The 18,880-nt window shown below is 52.7% G+C and overlaps 1 protein-coding gene across 5 annotated transcripts in view; it reads left to right on the top strand.

Moving 5' to 3' along the window:
• Positions 1-18,880, top strand: part of LOC116954637 (thyroid hormone receptor beta-like) — a 57,540-nt gene that overhangs the window by 7,794 nt on the left and 30,866 nt on the right. Inside the window, exons 2-3 of one of the 5 annotated variants that reach the window (XM_076052463.1) lie at positions 13,523-14,099; positions 16,322-16,658. In XM_076052463.1, coding sequence (XP_075908578.1) covers positions 16,406-16,658 — 253 coding nt within the window. In that variant the 5' untranslated portion in view covers positions 13,523-14,099; positions 16,322-16,405. Of the gene's footprint in view, positions 1-4,052; positions 4,353-13,500; positions 16,659-18,880 lie in introns of those variants that run through there. The other 4 variants (XM_076052460.1, XM_076052462.1, XM_076052461.1 and 1 more) reach the window with 4 other exon arrangements.

Here is an 18,880-nt window from a genome sequence, read left to right as displayed (position 1 = left end):
CACTGTGTGGTGTCACTGTGTGGTGTCACTGTGTGGTGTCACTGTGTGGTGTCACTGTGTGGTGTCACTGTGTGGTGTCACTGTGTGGTGTCACTGTGTGGTGTCACTGTGTGGTGTCACTGTGTGGTGTCACTGTGTGGTGTCACTGTGTGGTGTCACTGTGTGGTGTCACTGTGTGGTGTCACTGTGTGGTGTCCCTATGAGTGTGTGTCACTGTGGGTTCCTGTGTGGTGCTGTGTGGTGTCACTATGTGTTCCTGTGTGATGTCACTCTGAGTGTGTGTCACTGTGTGTCACTATGTGTTCCTGTGTGATGTCACTCTGAGTGTGTGTCACTGTGTGTCACTGTGTGTTCCTGTGTGGTGTCACTATGAGTGTGTGTCACTGTGTGTCACTGTGTGTCACTGTGTGTTCCTGTGTGGTATCCCAATGAGTGTGTGTCACTGTGTGTTCCTGTGTGTTCCTGTGTGGTGTCACTCTGAGTGTGTGTCACTGTGTGTTCCTGTGTGTTCCTGTGTGGTGTCACTATGAGTGTGTGTCACTGTGTGTTTCTGTGTGTTCCTGTGTGGTGTCCCTATGAGTGTGTGTCACTGTGTGTTCCTGTGTGTTCCTGTGTGGTGTCCCTATGAGTGTGTGTCACTGTGTGTTCCTGTGTGTTCCTGTGTGGTGTCACTATGAGTGTGTGTCACTGTGTGTTCCTGTGTGTTCCTGTGTGGTGTCACTATGAGTCTGTGTCACTGTGTGTCACTGTGTGTTCCTGTGTGTTCCTGTGTGGTGTCACTCTGAGTGTGTGTCACTGTGTGTTCCTGTGTGGTGTCACTCTGAGTGTGTGTCACTGTGTGTTCCTGTGTGGTGTCACTATGAGTGTGTGTCACTGTGTGTTCCTGTGTGTTCCTGTGTGGTGTCACTATGAGTGTGTGTTCCTGTGTGTTCCTGTGTGTTCTTGTGTGGTGTCACTCTGAGTGTGTGTCACTGTGTGTTCCTGTGTGTTCCTGTGTGGTGTCACTATGAGTGTGTCACTGTGTGTCACTTTGTGTCACTGTGTGTTCCTGTGTGGTGTCCCTCTGAGTGTGTGTCACTGTGTGTTCCTGTGTGGTGTCACTGTGTGTCACTGTGTGTTCCTGTGTGGTGTCACTGTGTGTTCCTGTGTGGTGTCACTATGAGTGTGTGTCACTGTGTGTTCCTGTGTGTTCCTGTGTGGTGTCACTATGAGTGTGTGTCACTGTGTGTTTCTGTGTGTTCCTGTGTGGTGTCCCTATGAGTGTGTGTCACTGTGTGTTCCTGTGTGTTCCTGTGTGGTGTCCCTATGAGTGTGTGTCACTGTGTGTTCCTGTGTGTTCCTGTGTGGTGTCACTATGAGTGTGTATCACTGTGTGTTCCTGTGTGTTCCTGTGTGGTGTCACTATGAGTCTGTGTCACTGTGTGTCACTGTGTGTTCCTGTGTGTTCCTGTGTGGTGTCACTCTGAGTGTGTGTCACTGTGTGTTCCTGTGTGGTGTCACTCTGAGTGTGTGTCACTGTGTGTTCCTGTGTGGTGTCACTATGAGTGTGTGTCACTGTGTGTTCCTGTGTGTTCCTGTGTGGTATCACTATGAGTGTGTGTTCCTGTGTGTTCCTGTGTGTTCTTGTGTGGTGTCACTCTGAGTGTGTGTCACTGTGTGTTCCTGTGTGTTCCTGTGTGGTGTCACTATGAGTGTGTCACTGTGTGTCACTGTGTGTCACTGTGTGTTCCTGTGTGGTGTCCCTCTGAGTGTGTGTCACTGTGTGTTCCTGTGTGGTGTCACTGTGTGTCACTGTGTGTTCCTGTGTGGTGTCACTGTGTGTTCCTGTGTGGTGTCACTATGAGTGTGTGTCACTGTGTGTTCCTGTTTGGTGTCACTATGAGTGTGTCACTGTGTGTTCCTGTGTGATGTCACTCTGAGTGTGTGTCACTGTGTGTTCCTTTGTGGTGTCACTATGAGTGTGTGTCACTGTGTGGTGTCACTATGAGTATGTGTCACTGTGTGGTGTCACTGTGTGTTCCTGTGTGTTCCTGTGTGGTGTCCCTATGAGTGTGTGTCACTGTGTGTTCCTGTGTGGTGTCCCTATGAGTGTGTGTCACTGTGTGTTCCTGTGTGTTCCTGTGTGGTATCACTATGAGTGTGGTGTCACTGTGTGTTCCTGTGTGTTCCTGTGTGGTGTCACTATAAGTGTGTGTCACTGTGTGTTCCTGTGTGGTATCACTATGAGTGTGGTGTCACTGTGTGTTCCTGTGTGGTGTCACTATGAGTGTGTGTCACTGTGTGGTGTCCCTATGAGTGTGTGTCACTGTGTGCGTCACACTCCCATAGGTGCTCGTTAACAGCACTTGCCCCAACAGTCTTTTAAGGCTACACTGGGGATCTTTGTATTTTTTTGTGTCACACTCCCAGTGCGTTGTCCTTAAAGTGCACCTAGACTGGTACAAGCACCGTGGTGATGTCACCGCCACTTGGTGGCGAGTGGCGGCTGTTGTTGTTTTGCCACAGTGGTGGTGTCGTGGCAAAGCGCACTGCGCCACAAACCCCGGCAACCCGAGTTCGAGTTTCGTTCGTGACCAATATAACAATGACGAACATTTGAACCGGTCCTGGGCCTCCCCCAGGTCGACTTAGCCTTAAACATGAGCACTGTGCGTGGTGTTGGCCACGCACCCTCTCGTGTGCCCTGCCAGCCTTTATAGGTGTTCGCTCTCAGCACTTGACCCCAGCAGTCTGTGAAGGCTGTACGGGGGGTCTTTGTCTTTGTGTCACGGTGACATTGGTGTCCCTTTGAGTCTGCGTGTATGTGTCACTGCCATTATGTCCAATGAGTGTGTGTCACCGTGGCATTGTGGCCCGACCAGTGTGTCAGTTAGTGTGTGTATGTATGTCTGTGTGTGTGTGTCACAGTCAGTTGTGGGGAGCGGTAGTGCAGCGGTTAGCGCGCTGCGCTGCGCTATGAACCTGGCGACCCGGGTTCGATTCCCGCTCACGGCCAACAGCAGTAACGAATATCTGAACCGGTCCTGGGCCTCTCCTAGGTCGACTCAGCTTCAAATGAGTAACTGGTGCGGTGTGTAAACATCGTCACTAGGGAGACAAAGGCGGCCGGGTGTGGTGCTGGCCACCCACCCCCTCGTGCGCCGTGCCGGCTTTCATAGGTGCTCGCTAACAGCACTTGCCCCTACAGTCTGTTAAGGCTACACGGGGGATCTTTGTCTTTTTGTGTTTCACAGTGACATTGTGTACCTTGGGAGTGTGTGTCGGTGTATGTATGTCTACGTGTGTGTCACCGCGACATTGTGTCCTTATGATAAGCGTATGTGTGCGAGTCCTTGTGTATGTCACTGACACCGTGTCCTCATCAGCGTGTCACTGTGTGTGTGGTGTGTGTGTGAGTGTGAGTGTCACAGTGACATTGTGTCCCCTGGAGTGTGTGAGCGGTAGTGGAGCGGTTAGCGCGCAGAGTTTAATTCCCGCTCACGGCCAACACCGGTGACGATTATCTGAGCCGGTCCTGGATCTCCCCTAGGTCGACTCAGCCTCAAATGAGTAACTGGTGCGATGTGAAAACATCGCCACTAGGGAGACAAAGGCGGCCGGGCGTGGCGTTGGCCACCCACCCCCTCGTGCGCCGTTCCGGCCTTAATTAGGTGCTACTCGCGAACAGCACTTGTCCCAACAGTCTGTAAAAGGCTACACGGGGGATATTTGTGTATGTGTGTGTGGGTCACTGACACCATGTTCCCATCGTTGTGTGTGTCTGTGCGCATGTCACCGTGACACTGTGTCCCCCATAAGTTTGTGTGTGTGTCATTGTCCGTGTCTTGCGTGTGTGGGAGGAGCGGTATTGTAGCGCATCGTGCTACGAACCCGGTCACCTGAGTTAAATCCCCGCTCACGGCCACCACCATAACCGGTCCTGGGTCGCTCCAAGGTCGTCCCAGCCTTAAATGAGTAGCTGGTGCGTCTGAATAAAAGTTCGTACTGAGGAGACAAATGTGGCCAAGGCGTGGTGCTGGCCGACCTCAACAGGTGCTGCCCGGCCTCAACAGGTGCTGGCCGGCCTCAACAGGTGCTGGCCGCCCTCAACAGGTACTGGCCGGACTCAACAGGTGCTGGCCGACCTCAACAGGTGCTGGTCGGCCTCAACAGGTGCTGGCCGGCCTCAACAGGTGCTGGCCAACCTCAACAGGTGCTGGCCGGCCTCAACAGGTGCTGCCCGGCCTCAACAGGTGCTGGCTGGCCTCAACAGGTGCTGGTCGGCCTCAACAGGTGCTGGCCGGCCTCAACAGGTGCTGGCTGGCCTCAACAGGTGCTGGGCGGCCTCAACAGGTGCTGGCCGGCATCAACAGGTGCTGGCTTCCAATACTCGCCCCAACAGAGCACGAAAGGCTACACGGGGCACCTGTGTGTGTGTGAATACAATGGTTTTAAATCGATAGTCCTCTAACCCCTAATATACACGCAGACAGACGCTCGTGGCTGACAGCAGTGAGTTCTTTATTAATTCTAGATTTGAAGCTTTCGTGACTGCAAGGATCCATACCAAAGAGTATGGATCCTTGCAGTCACGAAAGCCTCAAATCTAGAATTGATAACCTCTACGGGGAGGGCTTTCACCTATCTGTTATAGAGCTTTCAACAGACAACGGGACAAGAAGTCACAGCTCATCGAGACGCTGACCTTCCTCAAAAGTGATTTTTGTTGTTCTATATTAATGTTCTCGAAGGGACATAGAGCTGTCACGGGTTTCTTTGATTGGATCCCGAATCATCCAGAAAGTCTTGGGGCTACATCGTGTATTACTTACAGATACTGTATACACCACTGTATATGTACAAACCAGGCCCGAGAAAAGTTGGCAAGCTTCACGATTTACATGTTAAATCGGAAACCAACGTTTTATGCCCGCGAAACATCGCACGCGTTACAAATTGCAATAACGGTTCATTGTTTTGATTTTGAGCAGATGTAACAATGGGTCTTGTTCTAGAGCAAGGATTTGATCCGATTCCCAAAAATAATCGATTACTTTTCCGATGATCGGTTCCGCTGCCTCAACTAAATCGAATGAACGCCGAACGTAATTGCTCGGGGGGAGGGGAGGGGAGACCTTTACCACTTGTGCCGCTGGACGGGAGGTTATGGCGGGAGGGTCTTGGTGACGTGAGCCGCATCGTCACCAGGCACGTCACGCTGGGTCTTGTGAGTTTTGTGCGTTGTGTGTTCTCCCACTAGGACCCATATCTAAGAGAGAGGGCCCCCTTCTCGATAACACGTGGGCAGATCGCCAGCATTGGTTCAAGGGAGACTGATTCTGCTGATGAGACACTGATTGTGTCGTCCTGAACCAGTGCTACTGGTATGAATACGATGCACTCCCATAGAGCCGTTTCGGCTGATGGGATGTGTAAAACATACGTTCTTGGTATATGTCTTTTGCGTAAGCTGGCTTGCGCATACTGTACTGTAGTGTATGGCTCTGTGCGAATCTGCGTGGCTATATGATTTTATGACGTAATGGAGTGTATGCCCAAATTAATGGAGCGATTGATGAGGTGATGGAGTGAATGAGGAGGTGATGGAGTGAATGAGGAGGTGACGGAGTGAATGAGGAGGTGACGGAGTTAATTAGGTTATAGAGTGTACGATGGACATGACTGCGAGATGAGGTGACAGAGGTGACACGCTGGTGATGAAGTAAGGGGATGGGGGAGGGGGACAGTGGGAGGGTGGGAGGGAGAGTAGGTTCTGTGTCACCGTGACATGGGGGAGGGAGGGGGGGCACCGGGGCACCCGCCCCCGCCTTCTCCCCCCACTCCCTCCCCTCTCCTCACACCTCCCTCTCCGTTGTCTCCTCCCACTCCCTCTCTCTCTCCCTCCCACTCTCCCTCCCACTCCCTCCCACTCTCTCTCTCCCACTCCCTCTCCCTCCCACTCCCTCCTACTCCCTCCCACTCCCTCTCTCCCTCCCACTCCCTCCCTCTCTCCCTCCCACTCCCTCCCACTCTCTCTCTCCCTCCCACTCCCTCCCACTCTCTCTCTCCCTCCCACTCCCTCCCACTCTCTCTCTCCCTCCTCACTCCCTCCCACTCCCTCCTCACTCTCTCCCTCCATCCTCCCTTCGCTCTGTTGCTCTCCCGGGTCACTTCCTCTTCTCTCTATTTTTTCTCACACAGCATCATCACCACACAGCATCATCACCACTCAGCATCACCACCACACAGCATCATCACCACACAGCATCACCACCACACAACAACATCACCACCATAGCATCATCACCACACAGCATCACCACCACACAGCATCATCATCACACAGCATCACCACCACACAGCATCACCACCACACAGCATCATCACCACACAGCATCATCACCACACAGCATCATCACCACACAGCATCACCACCACACAGCATCACCACCACACAGCATCATCACCACACTTAGCATCATCACCACACAGCATCATCACCACACAGCATCACCACCACACAGCATCACCACCACACAGCATCATCACCACACTTAGCATCGTCACCACACAGCATCATCACCACTATAGCATCATCACCACACAGCGTCATCACCACACAGCATCATCACCACACAGCATCATCACCACACAGCATCATGACCACACAGCATCATCACCACACTTAGCATCATCACCACACAGCATCATCACCACACAGCATCACCACCATAGCATCACCACCACACAGCGTCACCACACAGCATCACCACCACACAGCATCACCACCACACAGCATCACCACCACACAGCATCATCACCACACAACAACATCACCACACAGCATCATCACCACACAGCATCACCACCATAGCATCATCACCACACAGCATCATCACCACACAGCATGACCACCATAGCATCATCACCACACAGCATCATCACCACACAGCGTCACCACCCCACAGCATCACCACCACACAGCGTCACCACCACACAGCATCATCACCACACAGCATCATCACCACCACACAGCATCATCACCACACAGCATCATCACCACCACACAGCATCACCACCACACAGCATCATCACCACACAGCATCATCATCACCACACAGCATCACCACCACACAGCATCACCACCACACAGCATCACCACCACACAGCATCATCACCACACAGCATCACCACCACACAGCATCATCACCACACAGCATCAGCACCACACAGCATCATCACCACACAGCATCATCACCACACTTAGCGTCATCACCACCATAGCATCATCACCACACTTAGCATCATCACCACCATAGCATCATCACCACACAGCATCATCACCACACAGCATCACCACCACACAGCATCATCATTACACTTAGCATCATTACCACAGTATCACCGCACGCATCACCATCACAGCGGCAGTAACTGCACACATCATCATTTTGCTTGGGCTAATAACATAAGCTTGGTACCACTTTGCGGACAGTTAACAACGATGATCGTTGGGATGGACTTGGCCCCGCCACGATAATGTGGAATGCGACCAGTTAACAGAGACGTGCGCTGAGCTCTGCTGGTGTTGTTGAACCGTTGCTGCTGATTATATATGCAGTCCTAGATGGCCGAGTGGCGCATGGGACGTGTTAAAAAAAAATACTTTACGTGGAGGGACGGGTGTGGGGAAATAGGACGCGGATTGGCCTCCGAGTTATTTGGTCATTGCTAAATGGCGTTTTCCTTGAGTGGTGCATCAGTGGCAGCGCTCATGTCTCACGACAAGAAGGTCCTAGGTTCGATTCCCGGCACAGGCACCTTTTTTGCGTGGAGTTTCTATGATCTCCTGTTCTGTAGAGTGGTGCGAGGTGAGTGTGTGCGGTGAGTGTGTGGCGAGCGGTGGCTTTTGTAGTGGTTAGCGTCACTGAGCTACGACACGGGACGATCCGAGTTCGATTCCCCGCTCACAGCCACCAACACCAGTGACGATTTTCTGAACTGGTCCTGGCCCTCCTCTAGGTCGACTCGGCCTCAAATGAGTGTACCTCGTGCGGTGTGTAAACATTGTCACTAGGGGGACAAGTGGGGCCTTAACTGGTAATATTGAGGGCGCTTCGAAAAATGTTTTAACACTTCTGAGAATTTGCAACAATCGCACAAGAAATGTGCTGCTGCCTTCCAGGCTCTGGAGATCACCTGGAGAAGGTTCCAGGCCACGTGTTGACAACGATGGTGAACAAGTGGGAGACTCTTTGACTTTTTGAAGCTATTAACATACATTTGTTATCATGTTTACAGTGTATTATCCGTTCTTTTTCCATTGAAAATGATAGTGCCATGTAAGTGTAAAAAAAAAATTAAGCATCCTGTATTATTTTTATTTAAATGGTGATTTAAAGCTTTCGTGACTGCAGGGATTCATATTCTTGGTTCTTTCGGTAAAGTCACGTGGAAGGGAAACAATAAAATAAATAAACATATATAAAACAAAATTCTCACGACGTTTCGACTGCAACACAAGCAATCATCATCAGGTGTGAAACTCACAACAAGAACATTTGAAAAAAGTGGCGGGTTTTTTTTACGTTAAAAAACCCCGCCACCTTTTAATGTCCTGGGAAGACGGAGAGCTTTCTCGGAACAAAAGCAGCAGCTGCCTCCTCAACAATAGAGGTTAAAGGCCCTCTGAACTATAATAGATATTTGTCAGCAGCGACCTGGCTATCACAAATTATCGTTAAACGAAGTGGCTTATCATCATGATGTGGACATTTATTGCAGCCAAATCACTCTAAACGCGCGATGTTGATTCTAAATGTGGAGGGGGAAAACCGGAGTAAAATCCACGCGACCACGGGGAGAGAGACACACGCAAACTCCGGTGTCAGGGTAAGGATCGAACCCATGATCTCCTGTATACCAGGCGAGGCAATGAACCTCTCGCCACCACCGAAGTGCCCTAACAAACACCACCAGCACATTTCGGGGTACGTGTTCACATGCCTGTTGAAAAAAAAACCTGCGCATGTGTTTGCCTAAACCGGCTCGAGTATCCCCGTTCTGAACCCGCTCCCCGTCACCACCCGCTGTGAAAACAGACTCCGCTCCGTGCAGTAGCAGCAGCGTGGAGGCCCTGATGCAGCCTCTCTCTCCTCCTCGTCTCTCCTGACCCTTGGCTCCCGTTTCTCCACTCGCCTTCCCACCGTCTTCCCCCCCTACTTCCCGTTCTGTCTCTTCGTATTTTTCGTCGACTCCATCTTCCCTTCCCTCGCTTCTGCCTTCCACTTTCTCCCGTACAATCCCCTGGACTCCTCTGCCCTCCCCGTGGCACACCACGGGTGGAGCAGCAGTTGCAAGTCATGCAGGAAACGGTGTAAACAGAAAGTGATGTCTCCATCCCTCATCATATCCAGTCTCTCTTTTGGCCTCTCTTTATATACGCCATAAAGGACCGTTATCCAAAGCGTCGCCTATTGTATACTACTCATTTTAAGGCCACGCAAAGACTACCCTATAGCCATAACAGACTTTTGGAGCAAGTGCTGTTAGCGAGGACCAATGCAGCAACTTTGGCACAGTAGGGAGTACAGCTGGAGCATCGACCAGTCATCTCAGTCAGCTAACCCTTGCCACCTGCTAGGTCTGTCCCGTGACCCCTGTCAGCGAGCCAAAAAACACTTCACGTGGCCTCAAAGTGCACCTGGCCTGGCACAGGCGCCGTGGTGACGTCACCATCACTTAGTGGCGAATGGCGAGTATTGGTATATGAGTGTATGTAGGGGAGCAGTAGTGTAGCGATTATCGCGCTGCTGTGCTACGAACCTTGCGACCCGGGTTCGATTCCCGCTCACGGCCAACACCAGTGACGGTTACAATTATCTGAACCGGTCCTGGACCTCCCCTAGGTCGACTCGGCTTCAAATGAGTACCTGTTGCAGCGTGTAAACATTTTCACTGGGGAAGCGAAGGCTGTTGGGCGTGGTGTTGGCAGACCCGGGACCTCAACATGGTAACTGTGGTAGTAGCGATAGAAGAGTGATCAGGAGGCGGATGACTATCGGTGGAATGATGTTGATTCGTGTGTCGACAATTGGAAATTCACAACCGTGATCTGGCCTCCGCACGCGACGATTGATGACGACGATGATGAATTTTACAGATCTCTGTGTCCCCTGCGGTTTGACACGCTGGGGACAAACCCTGTCCTCGGGGGACACGGGGATACAGCCTCGTGTGCCGAGCCAGGACACCGCATTCTCACCCCAGACCAAATCTTCAGCCAAAGAACATGATGAGATGTACATACCTGTCACGGTCGAATGCGTTTGTATGGGTGTGTGTGGGAGTGTGGGTGTATAGGTCTTCTCGGCCACGGTCATTCCCTCCCTTCTCTACGCTTGCGAAACGTGGACCCCCCTAATGGAACATCTTCGCCGGTTAGAAACATTTAGGCTGGCCTGCCTACGGTCCATCCTGGGTTTAACCAGACTGGATTATGTAAGGAGCTCACAAATCCTTGAAAGATCTGGGCAAGGTCCTATCGGTGAGCTCCTCCAGCGGGCAAGGCTGCGATGGCTGGGTCATGTAGCCCGCATGCCCAGCCACCGCATGCCGAAACAGCTTTTGTTCGGCCGGATCGAGGGGGCTCAACGGGCGCGGCACGGGCTAGAGAAGAGATGGAGTGATGTGGTACAGGAGGACGTGGAGCTGAGTGGACTTGCCGATGACTGGTACCAGCGGTGTCAAGATCGGCCTCTGTGGAGGAGGCTCGTGAAGGACGCTACTGGGCAGTTGGAGGTAGTCGCCCTCCAACAACAACGGAGGGCGGAGGAGCGACGCTCACAACAACGAGCGGAGCGCTGGGTGGCTAAAGCACAGCGGGTTGGCACAGTAGGGGGCACAGGTGGTGCACCAGCCAGTCATCTCAGTCAGTCGACCCGTGGCACCTGGGTCTGCTCCGTGACCTCCTGCCAGCGGGCGTTCGACACTTCACGTGGCCTCAGGGTGCACATAGCCTGGCACAAGCGTCGTGGTGACGTCACAGCCACTTAGTGGTGAATGGCGGTTGTTGTTGTTGTATTGGTGTGTGAAGGTTTGGGGATGTGTGGAGGTGTATTGGTGTGTGGGTGTATTGGTGTGTGAAGGTTTATGGATGTGTGGAGGTGTATTGGTGTGTGGGTGTATCGGTGTGTGAAGGTTTGGGGATGTGTGGAGGTGTATTGGTGTGTGGGTGTATTGGTGTGTGAAGGTTTGTGGATGTGTGGAGGTGTATTGGTGTGTGGGTGTATTGGTGTGTGAAGGTTTGGGGATGTGTGGAGGTGTATTGGTGTGTGGGTGTATTGGTGTGTGAAGGTTTGTGGATGTGTGGAGGTGTATTGGTGTGGAGGTGTATTGGTGTGCGGTAGTGTAGCGATGAGTGCACTGCACTACGAACCCGGCCACCCGAGTTCGATTCCCGCTCACGGGCAACACCCAGTGACGATTACCTGAACCAATCCTAGGCCTCTCCTCGGTCGACTCAGCCTCAAATGAGTACTTGGTGCGGTTTTGTAAACATTACCACCGGGGAGACAAAGGCGGCCGGGCGTGGTGTTGGCCACCCACCGCCTCGCGTGCCGTGCCGGCCTTCACAGGTGCTGCTCGCTAACGGCACTCGCCCCAACAGTCGGTTCAAGTTATGGGGGGGATCTTTTTTTGTATGTGTATTGGTGTGTGGAGGTGTGAGGGTGTGTGGAGGAGGTGTGTTGGTGTGTGGGCAGTGGCAGGCCGTGTATTTTACACCTAGGCCTTCAGTACTATCCTCCCGCAATTAAACCGCCTTCGAATAACCTCACCGTGACACTAGGGGCTACAGGCTGTTGTCATTCGACGTAACCACCCCACATTCACAGTGACAGTGACCTTTATCGAGTGGAAGAAAGTGATTTAACACGAGGCTCAACACCTATGAGAGTTACAATACACTAATCGCAGAGACATGAATACATGGTGACTGAAACCATCAAGGATGTACCACTATTACGCGGTATTACAGGATGCTGCATCACACATAGACATCGCATAGCCCAAATCAATGCCATTACCAAATAAATAAGAACAAACTAACAACAACCAGTCACATTTACTCATACGACCACCAAGCAAGCAAAAATGTCGTAAAACACAAATAATACAATCAGGATTCAACAGGCTTCCCCACAGAGAAAAAAATAAATCTAAAGCACTACATTTAAAAATCTAAACATCACGAAAGAAAGTTTAAATACATCTTGGATGATGCTACGTTACGTGCTAGCTAGTTTTACTTCAGTTAGCTAACTGGCCCTCCGATCACGCCACATGAACAATGCTGACGTAGGCAGCTAGGCCAGCTAGAAGGTGCCGGCGCGTCAAAGGACACGCCCACCATGGCAATCTCGACATCTGATTGGTTAAAGAATATGACAATCAACAACATCGTCTCCATTTGCTTCAACAGCAGAGGGGATTCACTCGACATTCTGAAGGCCTCAGGGTAGATTTTTTTTTTGCCCGGAGAGGCGGAGACACCACAGGTGGAAAATCTGATTGGATAAAAGCTCTATTTTATATGAGCTGCACTGGAAGCAGCGCAACTGAGGGAGAGAGTAGCAATGATATGACGTTAATAGACTAATGGGAACGAACTTCGTAAAATACATATAGCATTAATGAAAATATATTAAATAATACAAATAACATTTTATGATTCTGGCATTCTCTGCCAGCAGAGAAGGCCTTGCTGGCCCTAACGGCCCGCCTCTGTGTGTGGGTGTATGGGTATATGGGTGTTTGGGGGTGTGGGTGTATTATTGTGTGGGTGTGTGAGTATGTGGGAGCGGTGGTGCAGTGGTTACGCGCTGCCCTACAAACCAAGCCACCCGATTTTGATTCCTGCTCATGGCTAACATCAGTGGTGAAAATGCGAAGCGGTCCTACACTTGCCCTGGGTCGATTCAGCCATAAATGAATACCCAGTGTGTAAATATCAACACTGCCACACCTGCTCACTGCCAACGCATTCTCCCCTCCGCCAGATCTTGCAGCTGCCGCACAATAGAGACACGCATAGAGTCACTTACCTCTGCCCTTAGATAAACTCAGACAGAGACCCATAGACTCACACAGAGATCCATAGACTCACACACAGAGACCCATAGACTCGCTCACACAGACCCATAGGTTCGCATATAGACCTCTAGACTCACACAGAGATCTAAAGGCTAAGAGACCCACAGACTTGTACAGAGACGCGCAGACTCAGAGACCCACAGACTCATCCAGAGACTCACATAGAGATCTATAGACTCACAGAGGCCCGCAGACTCACTCACACAGAAACCCATAGACTCACAGAGGCATCCATAGACTCACACAGAGACCCATAGGCTCACACAGAGACCCATAGATCTGCCATGACAGTCTCCCCCGATCTGGTCTTAAACCGTCATCTTCATCACGATCGCATCATCGTGATCATAATCATGATCACCGCGTCAGTGGGTTCTTGTGTGCCCTCCAGAATGATGCCACGGAGGTACAGCGGAGGACGAGCGGAGCACGGAGACCCGGGATCACACTGACGACCATACGCAGCGAGGCATCGTCACCAACAGCACCGCCATCGGCAGCACCATCATCACGACCAACATACGACACGCGCCGAAAACCAGAAAGAAGAGGAGGAGGCGCAAGAAGAAGAGGCACAAACGGGGCCAGGGGGAGAATAATCCGAGAGAGAGACGGACAGAAGTTCTTGTTACACGCTTGCGGGGGGACATCTCGTGAAGACCTCAAGATGTCTGGCAGTGTGCCGTGTGCCTGTGTTGTGTGACTTGTGGTGTGTGATGTGGCCGCGGCAGTGATGTTAGAATTGAACCTAGGTTCCCCAACCCAGCAGCTCTGCGCACTCCCCCCTCGACTGCCCTGCTATCCCGCTCAGGGCCAACATCGGTGACCTTCAGCGTGCTCCTGGGCCCTCCCGTTATGTCGACTCGGCCCTAAATGAGTGCCCGGTGCACCGTGACCAACTTCGGCGCCGAGGAGACAAAGGTGGCCGGGCGAGGTGCTGGACATGCTGCCCGCAGAGACCCATAGAGGTCTGTCCGCGCCCATCTGCTATTAGACTCGCACAGAGACCCACAGGCTCACACAGAAACCAATGGACTCACATAGGGACCCATAGACTCTCAAAGAGACCCACAGACTTACACGGAGAGCATGGACTCTCACGTAGACCCATAGGCTCACACATTCTCAGAGAGAGCCATACTCTCAGGGAGATCCACAGGTTTGCAAAGACCCATAGACTCACACAGAGACCCACAGACTCGCAGAGACACCCATAGACTCACACAGAGACCCACAGATTCACAGAGACACCCATAGACTCACACAGAGACCCACTGATTCACAGATACACCCATAGACTCACACAGAGACCCACAGATTCACAGAGACACCCATAGACTCACACAGAGACCGACAGATTCACAGAGACACCCATAGACTCACACAGAGACCCACAGATTCACAGAGACACCCATAGACTCACACAGAGACCCACAGATTCACAGAGACACCCATAGACTCATACAGAGACCCACAGATTCACAGAGACACCCATAGACTCACACAGAGACCCACAGATTCGCAGAGACACCCGTAGACTCACACAGAGACCCACAGATTCACAGAGACACCCATAGACTCACAGAGACCCACAGATTCACAGAGACACCCATAGACTCACACAGAGACCCACAGATTCACAGAGACACCCATAGACTCACACAGAGACCCACAGATTCACAGAGACACCCATAGACTCACACAGAGACCCACAGACTCACACAGAGACCCATAGACTCACACAGAGACCCATAGACTCACACAGAGACCCACAGACTCGCAGAGACACCCATAGACACACAGAGACCCACAGATTCACAGAGACACCCATAGACTCACACAGAGACCCATAGACTCACACAGAGACCCATAGACTCACACAGAGACACCCATAGATTCACACAGAGACCCATAGACTCACACAGAGACACCCATAGACTCACACAGAGACACCCATAGACTCACACAGAGACACCCATAGACTCACACAGAGACCCATAGACTCACACAGAGACCCATAGATTCACACAGAGACCCACAGACTCACACAGAGACCCACAGATTCACAGATATACCCATAGACTCACACAGAGACCCATAGACTCACACAGAGACACCCATAGACTCACACAGAGACCCATAGATCTGCCCTCACCCCATCTGTCACCGGGCCGTGGAGACTGCTCCATGAACGTCGCTCTCCACTATCGGGCCTCCTCCCCCAACCTTGCTGCACACACCCCACCCAGCACTTGCCCCCAGGAGTATGTGTAGGCTACACGGGGGACCTTTGTCTTTTAGGGGGAATACCAGTGGTGTGTGCGGCGTAATGGTAGCGTAAGTAGATAGTATAGGTGTTTGTGCAGGTTACCGGTGTGGGTAACCGCGGCGTACGAGGTGATGGTGGTGTAGTAACTGTGTTGAGTGGTGTTCTGGGTGACGTGGGCAGTGATGGTGGGGTTGATGGCAGCGTAGGTGCTGTTAGTGGCGGCGAAGGTGGTCGTGGTGGTAATGGATTCGATAGTGGTGGCAGCATTTGGGTTGTGAGTGGTGATGGTGTAATTGTGTGCGTGTGGTGGTGTTGTATCGGGTGGCAGTGTGGTCTATACAGTAGTGGTAGCGATTTTTGCGTAGGTGGTGTGTGTAGTCGTATTGGGTTAATGTGGATCTTTCTGGTAAGAGTGTGATGGTGTTTTAGCTGGGAGTTATGTGGTAGTGGTGGTGTCGTGTTTATGGTCGTGGTGGTAGTGTAGTAGTGATGGTGTGGTAGTGGTGGTGTGGTCGTGGTGGTAGTGTAGTAGTGATGGTGTGGTAGTGGTGGCAGTGTAGTAGTGGTGGTAGTGTAGTAGTGATGGTGTGGTAGTGGTGGTGTGGTCGTGGTGGTAGTGTAGTAGTGATGGTGTGGTAGTGGTGGCAGTGTAGTAGTGGTGGTAGTGTAGTAGTGATGGTGTGGTAGTGGTGGTGTGGTCGTGGTGGTAGTGTAGTAGTGGTGGTAGTGTAGTAGTGATGGTGTGGTAGTGGTGATGGCTACCACAGTATTGCTGTAGTAGTGTTGGGTGTATGGTGTGGTAGCGGTGGCTCGTGGTGGTGTGGTAGCGGTGGTGTTCTCCACAGTGGCTGCTGCCGGTGTGAATGAGATTACAGCCGGCGTGCTTTGCCTGTGTGTGTGTGGCGGATCAATCATTATCAGCATCATCAACCGCAGCAGCAGCAGCAAAGTGTGGAGAGCACTGGGAGGAGGGAGGAGCCGTAGCGGCAGGAGGACCCCGAAGCCATGATACTGGGTCACCGTGACCCGAAGAGACAAGACGTTCTCTCCAACACTCCCTCCCGCCTCGGCATCCTGCCCAACCCGGTCTCCACCACCACCACCACGACCACCACCACCACCTCCTCCTCCTCCACCACCAGCAGCAGCAGCAGCGGTGGGGGCAGCCCCCTCCCACCACCCGCCTCGCGGCCCCGCCCCTCGCGGAGGGGAGGGGGGATCAAGCGGGAGGCGAGCGGCAGCCGAGAGCCCAAGAAAGGTGAACGAGTTTGTGGGGGCGGTTATTTATTTATTTACTTTGTCAGCGCGTCGTGCGGCGCGCGTGGGAAGAGACTCTCTGTGTGTGTGTGAGGGGTAGTGACTGTGTGTGTGTGAGGAGGGTAGTGACTGTGTGTGTGTGAGGGGTAGTGACTGTGTGTGTGAGGGGTAGTGACTGTGTGTGTGTGAGGGGGGTAGTGACTGTGTGTGTGTGAGGGGGGTAGTGACTGTGTGTGTGAGGGGGGGGTAGTGACTGTGTGTGTGTGAGGGGGGTAGTGACTGTGTGTGTGTGAGGGGGGTAGTGACTGTGTGTGTGTGAGGGGGGTAGTGACTGTGTGTGTGTGAGGGGTAGTGACTGTGTGTGTGAGGGGTAGTGACTGTGTGTGTGTGAGGGGGGTAGTGACTGTGTGTGTGTGAGGGGGTAGTGACTGTGTGTGTGTGAGGGGGGTAGTGACTGTGTGTGTGTGAGGGGGGTAGTGACTGTGTGTGTGTGAGGGGGGTAGTGACTGTGTGTGTGTGAGGGGTAGTGACTGTGTGTGTGAGGGGTAGTGACTGTGTGTGTGTGAGGGGGGTAGTGACTGTGTGTGTGTGTGAGGGGGGTAGTGACTGTGTGTGTGTGTGAGGGGGGTAGTGACTGTGTGTGTGAGGGGGGGGTAGTGACTGTGTGTGTGTGAGGGGGGTAGTGACTGTGTGTGTGTGAGGGGGGTAGTGACTGTGTGTGTGTGAGGGGGGTAGTGACTGTGTGTGTGTGAGGGGGGTAGTGACTGTGTGTGTGTGAGGGGTAGTGACTGTGTGTGTGTGAGGGGGGTAGTGACTGTGTGTGTGTGTGTGAGGAGTAGTGACTGTGTGTGTGAGGGGTAGTGACTGTGTGTGTGTGAGGGGGGTAGTGACTGTGTGTGTGTGTGTGAGGAGTAGTGACTGTGTGTGTGAGGGGTAGTGACTGTGTGTGTGTGAGGGGGGTAGTGACTGTGTGTGTGTGAGGGGGGTAGTGACTGTGTGTGTGTGTGAGGGGGGTAGTGACTGTGTGTGTGAGGGGGGGGTAGTGACTGTGTGTGTGTGAGGGGGGTAGTGACTGTGTGTGTGTGAGGGGGGTAGTGACTGTGTGTGTGTGTGAGGGGGGTAGTGACTGTGTGTGTGTGAGGGGTAGTGACTGTGTGTGTGAGGGGTAGTGACTGTGTGTGTGTGAGGGGGGTAGTGACTGTGTGTGTGTGTGTGAGGGGTAGTGACTGTGTGTGTGTGAGGGGGGTAGTGACTGTGTGTGTGTGAGGGGGGTAGTGACTGTGTGTGTGTGAGGGGGGTAGTGACTGTGTGTGTGTGAGGGGTAGTGACTGTGTGTGTGTGAGGGGGTAGTGACTGTGTGTGTGAGGGGGGGGGTAGTGACTGTGTGTGTGTGAGGGGGGTAGTGACTGTGTGTGTGAGGGGTAGTGACTGTGTGTGAGGGGGTAGTGAGTGTGTGTGAGGGGGGTTAGTTACTGTGTGTGTGTGAGGAGGGTAGTGACTGTGTGTGTGTGAGGGGGGTTAGTGACTGTGTGTGTGTGAGGGGGGTTAGTGACTGTGTGTGTGTGTGTGGGGGGTAGTGACTGTGTGTGTGTGTGAGGGGTAGTGACTGTGTGTGTGAGGGGGGTAGTGACTGTGTGTGTGAGTGGGGGTAGTGACTGTGTGTTTGAGGGGGGGGGGTAGTGACTGTGTGTGTGTGTGAGGGGGGTTAGTTACTGTGTGTGTGTGTGAGGAGGGTAGTGACTGTGTGTGTGTGAGGGGGGTTAGTGACTGTGTGTGTGTGTGTGAGGGGGGTTAGTGACTGTGTGTGTGTGTGTGGGGGGTAGTGACTGTGTGTGTGTGTGAGGGGTAGTGACTGTGTGTGTGAGGGGGGTAGTGACTGTGTGTGTGTGAGGGGGTAGTGACTGTGTGTTTGAGGGGGGGGGGGGTAGTGACTGTGTGTGTGAGGGGGGGTAGTGACTGTGTGTGTGTGTGTGTGAGGGGGGTAGTGACTGTGTGTGTGAGTGGGGGTAGTGACTGTGTGTGTGTGTGTGTGAGGGGGGTAGTGACTGTGTGTGTGTGTGAGGGGTAGTGACTGTGTGTTTGAGGGGGGGGGTAGTGACTGTGTGTGTGAGGGGGGGGTAGTGACTGTCTGTGTGTGTGTGTGTGAGGGGGGTAGTGACTGTGTGTGTGTGAGTGGGGGTAGTGACTGTGTGTGTGTGTGAGGGGGGTAGTGACTGTGTGTGT

The sequence above is a fragment of the Petromyzon marinus genome, chromosome 56 (assembly GCF_048934315.1).
Source record: "Petromyzon marinus isolate PM22_M1 ecotype Great Lakes invasive population chromosome 56, UKy_Petmar_22M1.pri1.0, whole genome shotgun sequence".
NCBI classification, from domain to species: Eukaryota; Metazoa; Chordata; class Hyperoartia; order Petromyzontiformes; family Petromyzontidae; genus Petromyzon; species Petromyzon marinus.
Note: the sequence above shows the minus strand (reverse complement) of the source record. Positions and strands in the feature narration are given on the sequence as shown.